Below are 8021 nucleotides of genomic sequence, written 5' to 3' on the forward strand. Positions count from 1 at the left end.
TTATATATTTGTAGGAATATGGAGGAGACTTGACCTGGCGAAGCAAGTATTTTCGACCTATCATAAGCATGATTCTTTATGTCGTCTAATATAATCAAGTACTAAATGCGCAGTATTCATTTCAGATTTTTATTCGGAAGGATTTGGATGACTGTATGTGGTTACAGATAGAATACAATGTGCAAAATTTTGGTGATAATGCTTTTGATTATCTATCATCGAGCGGCCTCACCACAAAAAAAACTTTATTTGGTTAATTGATGATATCCGTTGTGAAGGGTATTTAATATAATATTATAAGTGGAGTGAATTTAACTTTTGGCGCATAGTTGATGGATCTATAACGAATTAGTGGAGTGTTCATGAAATCCACTGGCTTAAGTTGAATATGATTCTTTATTTCTTGCATAATGTCATGAACTTTAATTGCATCGTATATTGTTTCCGCGCGATCCAAGAGCACCCACTTTGTGGCGAAAATATTACTGCTCCATAGTGACACCTAGATCAGCCGTTACCATGGTTATGCTACCTTGCGTCACGGTTCGTCGATTGCGTTGGATGCTCATTCTTAGGTTTTCCGACTAAAATCGAGCAGGTATTTCGCAGTTTTGAGGCACATAAAATCACAATGACGAGTTTACCTTCAATTAGACAGGGCAAAAGGATGTCAGGATTGCCATCAAAATCTTTAAATCAGCCATCATCACCCAACAAGATGGACAAGGCGGCGAGAACAACTCCAGGCAAGTCATACTGTAAAAAATGCTATACCGGTACCGTAGCGCTGTTCCGATACTGTAAATGTTATTGTTGCTTGATTGCTATTCCGATGACTTGCTGTTGAGTCACATTCTAAAATTTCGCTAATTGAGAGTCCTATCATATTTTTTATATTGTTTTTCTTTTTGAATTTCATTCATACTACAATAATAATAATAAAACACTTTGTTTTCATAAAGTGAGTCCTTATAGAAGACAAACAAGATTTCTGACACAAGCAGAACAAGAACAGTTGAAAGCTGAGAGAATCCGAAAGAAAGAACCCCCACTGAATAAGTTCGAAACTGCATAGTAAGTAGGCCTATAAGCCTTTTACTGTTTATTAGTCTTAATGCTTAAGGAAATTATTTTGCCAGCTATTGAAAATCAGTTCAAATGCACTGCATCTGTTTATGTAATACCAGCCCTTATTTATGACATATTGTTTTTGTTATAATGAGTTTATAAATAATATTATTGACCGCAGGACTTTTCCAACCTATAGTTTTAATTCTACAGAAATATATTCGATAGTATATTTACTCATTTCCCAATTATAAAGTATATACATGACATTCAGATTATTTAAACCCCTTCGAATATTTTTCATTTGTCAGTGATATTTTGAAGAATAATCATGGCTTTTGCTCTAGGCAAGGCCATGTATAGGCAGCCACTGATATTTAACGATATGTACGAAGCTATTATGTCTGGAAGGACTTACCAATTTATTACACTCTGGGAGAGGTGGTGGGTATGGGATTTGAAATGAGTTTTTATGCTCATTGAGTAGCATGAAACATATAATTTTTGTATAATATAAGCCACCTAAACAAACTATAATGAAAATGTCTGGTAAATGATCTATTAGGTATATTAAAATATTTATTATTTGTAGGGTAATGAATGTTTTTTTCCTTGCATGAACAGTTATAGAAACAGTTATATTCACAATCTATGTGTGAAAATGTTAAAAGAAGGTTATCATCAATCGTTTGATGAACTTTTTTCTCTGAATTCGAAAAGAAAGCAAGAAAGAATTGACGCTGGACCAGACTCGATTCTATGGGAGGTAAATGAATTTCCGTAACGAATTTTGAAACTTTTTTAATGATGCAAATAGTTATTTGTATAAAAAAATATTTTTGTTTTCTGAGTTTTTATTTTTTAAAAATCCCAAGCTTAATTGTCGCTCTTTAAATTTCTTGTGTTTATAAATTTTATTGAACAATGATATTCCATCTCTCTCATTTTTGTTTCAGGAACAACCATTAGAAGATCAACATGAAAAACTTGATGAAATTTGTAGTTTCCTGACAAAAGGAGAATATGCAGCTCGACTTGGTATGTTCTTATAAATTTGAATGTAATAGTTTTTGATAGCGTTTCAAACATAAAGGAAATGTGCTTCTAAACTCAGCGATAATTTTGGATATGCAGTTGATATATTATTGGTACATATGATCTGAATGATAGCGTCTGTCATTTGTGTTAAAATTGTTTCAATGAGTTGTACAGCTAATGGCACATTTCTAGAGGAAAGGCATATTCATTGAAATTGAACAAGTATGTATAGATTATGCAAAAAAATGAAAGAACACCACCAGAATACTGTTCAAATGAACGAAGAGCTTATTGATAAAAGAAAAAGTTTAATTTGGAGAGTGGAGACATTCGGATGAAATACATTCAAATCTGCTGAAATTATTATAATTTATGTTGGATTAGCATAATCAGTTACTTCAATTGATTTCGTAACTTTTGTGATTTTTAATAAATAGAAGAAAAAAAATGGAAATTTATATTCAGGCAAATGGGATGATGTATACGCTTGTCGTCATGCTCTTGCACAATATTTTCTGGAATGTGGAGATTTATGGTTGTCTGATCATTTCTTCCAAACTGCTCTGCAAATAAGTCTCAACATAAAACTTGATGGAAGAAGAAGAGAATCAGAAGCACATTGTCATATGGCTCTTGCCTGTGAAAGGAGGGGTAAGAAAAGATAGTCTTTGAGTGACTAGATGAATCATTATGCTATTCGCTGTCAGCCTATGAGTATGAGTATGGCCTCTAGGGCTTGAGTATGAGTATGGCCTGTAGGGCTTGCAGAAGAATTTTCTAGTTTCAAAAATTAACTTCGTATAGTCAGTAAATCTATGTTTTTGTTTGTTGCCAGTAATAGAGTTAGAACTGTAATCATATTTTTGAATTCACTGGAGACAGAGTGAAAATTTAGTATCCTTTTAGTCAACGTTTCAAAGATTGCACAATAGGATAGAATTATTATATTTATCCTGGGAGAGAGAGGACCCGTTATGGAAGCTTAATCATATAGCAAACCACGGCCTCTCGTCCATGTCTGGCATAGGATTAGCTAGCAAGTTATTTGGTTCAGATGCATTGACTTGATAACGGAGGAAGCCTTAAATTTGTATGTGAACCACCCTACAGCGACGAGAAGTCCAGCAATCCTCTCGCACACAAATATCCTACCACAGGATTCGAACCTGTGAATCCATGCATGGTAATCAGCATTGAAATTATTGCTTACTTCTTATCTAATCTCTTACACGTTTATAGGGGAGCATGAAGAAGCATGTCGTCAGATGCAAGAATTTTATCAACTGACGTTAGGAAGATTATGGGCTGATGAAAATGATATAAATCTGCATCATATATCATGCAGACATTTATGCAGGTTCGATATGCTTAAATATAATATATATTTTTGTCTAAAGTGTGCAGGATATATTGTTATGAAACAAAGTGTTGAGTTGAAAAAATATTTATTCTTCGAAAGATTCCTTGAAAATAATTTTGTCAGGTGTTTTAAAGCTTTGCACTGAAAGAACTAGTACTCACTGATATGTTTGGAGTTAATAAGTTTTTATAGAACTAGAATCTCACTGATTTGGCATATTTTGACCTAATGTATCACACCCTGTAGGAGATAATTGACATAGGGTTTACTGCACAGTTGAGTTCACAGTATGGGGTTTAAAATTGAGTCATTCTGCATTTATGATAGAGTATGATCAAAAATGTCTGCGAAGTCTGCTACAGACATGTGTATGTGTAAGTTGATAGCAAAGTCATCATATACAGTGATAACTACTTAGACACTCATTCTTATTCTTGATACTTCTATCAATTTATACAGTATGATTAAGTCTCAAAAAACTTGAATATTACATTATTATTATGATATATTTGAATGCATATTATCATTTTTCAATATTTTTTCAGGATATATACAACTCTTGCAGATCACACAACAAATAAACCAGAAATTCATGAATATTTGAATAAAGCCTTTGAAATGTCTAAAGAAGGAGAAGATAGATTACAAGAAGGTGAAGCAGCTTATAGACTTGGCTGTGCATACGAGACATCACATGATTCAGAGACAGCTATTGAGGTATTTTCTGTTATATATACCTTACCTTTTTATATAATATGTCTCAGAAATTTTTACTTTCTTGAAAGAAATAGTTTGATAGCGTTTGATTGGTAGGACAGGTTATGATAAATTTTAAACTACAACTATCCATTTGTTGTTTGCCAGTCCCAGTTGCTACTTGTAATTAGTGACTTACCTTGTTTAATATATATGGGTTGATGAGAAGATATTTTTAACAAAGTAATTGAATGCTTTGCTATGAATGAGACTTTGAACATAAACTACATTTTTTAAACTACGAGTTTTTATGCTTGCAAATAATGTAGTTTTTTTGTTTCGCATGGCCTAACCTATCTTCTGTAGTCCCAATCCTGGACTTACCGCGGGACCATTTGGCAAGATTGCCCAGTTGTTATCTAAGGTCATCATGAGACCTCCACCGCGAAGACTAGAAAATTACTGAACAATTCTTAATCAGAAATTTCGTTATTTAGTATCTTAACCAGTGTCTGACAACAGCAACAGAATGCAAGGAAAATGAATTAATAGGAAAGGCATGTGAAGCTCTTGCGAAATCTCATCAAACTTTGGGTGGGATTCCAAAATCTATCGAGTTTTTGGAAATATTTGCAGCAACTTCTAAAAACAGTGGAAGAAAGACGGAACTTGTTGATGCGTGTAACTGTCTCGGAATCATCTACAATACATTGGTAAGATTTATGTAATTGTCATGTAGTTGTGATAGGGGATTGACGCCATTTTTATTTGCAATCTACTACCATAAATGATTTTTTTTAAATTATAGAAAAGTATGATTTGTAGACTTTGGATATATATATATTATATTGAGTTGTATTTTAACTCATTTGTCAATGGAGTTTATTTCATTCCTGGAGGGTTTAACTATTGTTAGTTGTTACTATAGCAAAAGGGTGTTTCATATACTTTTTTGACCAATAGTAAAAAAAAACGAAATTCATTTGACAACAATGGAGGCAAATATTTTCACAAAACCTTTTTTGTCCAAATTTGTCAATTATTTTTTATGTTTACTCTAAATAATACCTTTTTTACCACAATTGCTCCATTTTATTTGAGCTAGTGTGGCCAAAAATGTTGGATGAAAAATACACATTTTTATTTTTACAGGGTAAATATGAACAATCCATCTCTCATTTCAATGATTCTTACAATGTTTCACAAGAACTCCAAGAACAAGAGGAAGAGAATCCTCTTCCAGATGACATGATGCAGGATACTAATAGACCTGCTCTGGAGGAATGTGCTTCTCAACTAGGAATTGCAAAGGGAAACAAACTTCTTGAAACTTTTTCATCAAATATGGAAATAATTGAGAGGGTGATGATGGAAAGAATCGTAGCGTGGAAAGATGAAAGATCGGATGAATTTGGACAGCCATTACCTCAACCGAGTGAGTTTTTCTCTCAAACTAAAATTTAAATTTTCTTTTCCAACTCAGGGGAGAGAGTCTATAAAATAGCTCAATCACAATGGTAAATCAAACCCCTATGTCATCCAGTTTCTTCTCATGATAGAGAAGAATGTAAATGATAGATGATTATGTGAACAACCTCCCAAAAAGCTGCAGCAAGTCTCTCAATCTTGCCAGCTTTATCTTTCGTCAAGCCGCACCTCTCATTCCTGAATAGATAATTATTTACACTTTTTATATGCATAAACGTAGCTGGTGAAGGAAGCATCCAATGAAATATCATTTCAGTTTTGTTAGGATGTTTTCTGATCAAGATGTAAATGCAGATTTTGATTCTAATCCTGCTTTCAGTATATATAATTATTTGTACTTGCATCCGAAATCGGTTACATCAAACCACTACTTCTGGTGTAAAAAGTATAATATAAACGAACGTCCTGAAGTATGCGCACCAAGATGGCGAACAACCTGAACTCAGGTTGTGTACCAGGTTAGGGTTCTGGTTACGCGACATCTTGGTACGCATACTTCAGGAGCCCCATATAAACATATTTTTTGTTACAGAACTACCAACCCCGCCACCTTCACCAGAGAAAGTTCCAGATCCTACAGAGCCTTTCACTGATGCGGAAAGACAAAGACGACAGTCTGGGTCACGTGCTTCAGAAGCCGGGAGTACTTCTTGATCAACATGCTTGAAATTTTTTGTTCATACATTTTATTACAAATATATATTTTCATTTGAGCCTTTATCTTCACTGCTGGACATTTTTCTTTAAGTTGTATCAGTAAACTTGAACACAAACTATTATGTTTAATTTCGATTGATGTTAAATCCAAGAAAGGAATCATTGCAAAGCTTAAACTTGTGTCGCTTACATGACAACGAAATATCTTAAGGAATATAAGGATCTTTTATACAAGCCAAGACTACGGTATGATGAATAGCTTTTACAAGCCCTATGGTGAATGAATATCATCTGCGAGATCGTGAAGAGTATAGAACGACCGAGCGGTGGCGCCAAAGGTCTAACTGTAATCGGCGCCCTGCTCTCGCCATCACACCAACGAAAGACGTTTATTCGCGATTTGGCCATATTCTAAAGAAATTTCTTGACTACATAACATATAGTACCGGCATATGAGCCCAAAGACATAAAGAAAGAAGACAGTAACAAATGCGGCCGCACAATTTTTCAATAATCTAAAGCAGTTTATGTTTCTAACATAAGGTCATTATAATAAAACTAAATGAATATTCTGCTTCGCATGAACAATCTTCAGTCTTGATTTTTTGGCAAGAGTTGCACCTAATAGATGGTCTTGTATAACTGCTATTGTTGTTGAAACAAAAATTCGTTTTGATATATTTATGGCTTGCTCTCTTTTTGGAATTATCCAAGAGAAAATTATATGCACGCAGCTGCAACTCATCCGGGTCATACAAGGTAATCAACACCGGATCACCTGGAATGAATATTTCATGCAAACGCATTTTAAATTCCCTCTTGCATTATTAATCAAACCAATTGAACTCTTATCGTTCTCGTCGAGTTGTAATAAGTATTTGCGCACCAATATTATGTAGTGAATCTCTCAAACTAGATAGAACGATATATAACCTAAAAACACGCGTTTTAAAAAACTGTCGATTTTAAGTGAAAATTGTATATTTATTTGTGTTTGTCAGAAAATCAACAGATTCATTTTAAAACATTTTTTCAAATTTTTTTGTTGTTTTTATATTTTCTAGGTAAACTATTTTCGAGTGGCTCCACAGCCGCCATATTTGTTATGTTGGGTAATACTAATTAGGTATCATAATAAGCTGAAAAAAATGGGAAAAAATTGAATTAGAAATGTTGAAAACATAAATCAAATATTCAAAAATAATTTTTCGAGTATTTTTTTTCGAAAAACTCCAAATATATATGAGATCTACTCATCATTATTGCGTCTCTAAATCCATGAAGAAAAGTTTTATACGAAAAAAAATTAGCCTCGGTATAAAAATATGGAAGCGCCAGAACTTTCAGTGAAATTACAATATAAAAACAAAACAGTATTCTGTTCAGTATTCAGTATAACCTTGAAAGTTTATGTAGAATTTGATAAAAATTCGTTCGCCACGATTTCATAAAACTAGAAACAATAATTTATGCAATTGACGAATCAATTCGGCGGTTCAGAAAGGAGCAACAGTATTATTTTCGAAAAACTCACTCACTCAGCCTAATTACCGCTGCTGTTTGTAAAATACTTTATATAAGTTTCAGACATGACTTAAACAGAATTTTGTACAAAGTTTTGATACAATAAATTTTGCCGCTAGATGTCAATAGTGAATTCGATACCTATCGTCCAGCAAATTTATTCTTCATCGGAGAAATATGTGCCTCAGAT

General features: G+C 33.4%; 1 protein-coding gene across 1 annotated transcript; it reads left to right on the plus strand.

The window, feature by feature from the left end:
* The first annotated feature begins 631 nt into the window (after window positions 1–631).
* On the plus strand, window positions 632–6426 carry LOC120340468 (uncharacterized). Its single transcript, XM_039408734.2, has 10 exons — window positions 632–746; window positions 963–1074; window positions 1693–1834; window positions 2025–2106; window positions 2572–2757; window positions 3346–3463; window positions 4012–4183; window positions 4660–4875; window positions 5315–5597; window positions 6183–6426. The coding sequence occupies exons 1-10, from the start codon at window positions 632–634 to the stop codon at window positions 6302–6304; spliced, it is 1548 nt and encodes a 515-aa protein (XP_039264668.2). The 3' UTR covers window positions 6305–6426.
* The last annotated feature ends 1595 nt before the right edge of the window (window positions 6427–8021 follow it).

Source organism: Styela clava, chromosome 14 (assembly GCF_964204865.1).
Source record: "Styela clava chromosome 14, kaStyClav1.hap1.2, whole genome shotgun sequence".
In the NCBI taxonomy this organism is placed as follows: Eukaryota; Metazoa; Chordata; class Ascidiacea; order Stolidobranchia; family Styelidae; genus Styela; species Styela clava.

Excerpts from the sequence above, each read along its gene's own strand:
- LOC120340468 (XM_039408734.2), top strand. The coding sequence starts at position 632 with ATGACGAGTTTACCTTCAATTAGACAGGGCAAAAGGATGTCAGGATTG. Across the intron at positions 2,107-2,571 it reads AGAATATGCAGCTCGACTTG|GCAAATGGGATGATGTATAC; the intron begins GTATGTTCTTAT and ends ATTTATATTCAG. Across the intron at positions 2,758-3,345 it reads TCTTGCCTGTGAAAGGAGGG|GGGAGCATGAAGAAGCATGT; the intron begins GTAAGAAAAGAT and ends ACACGTTTATAG.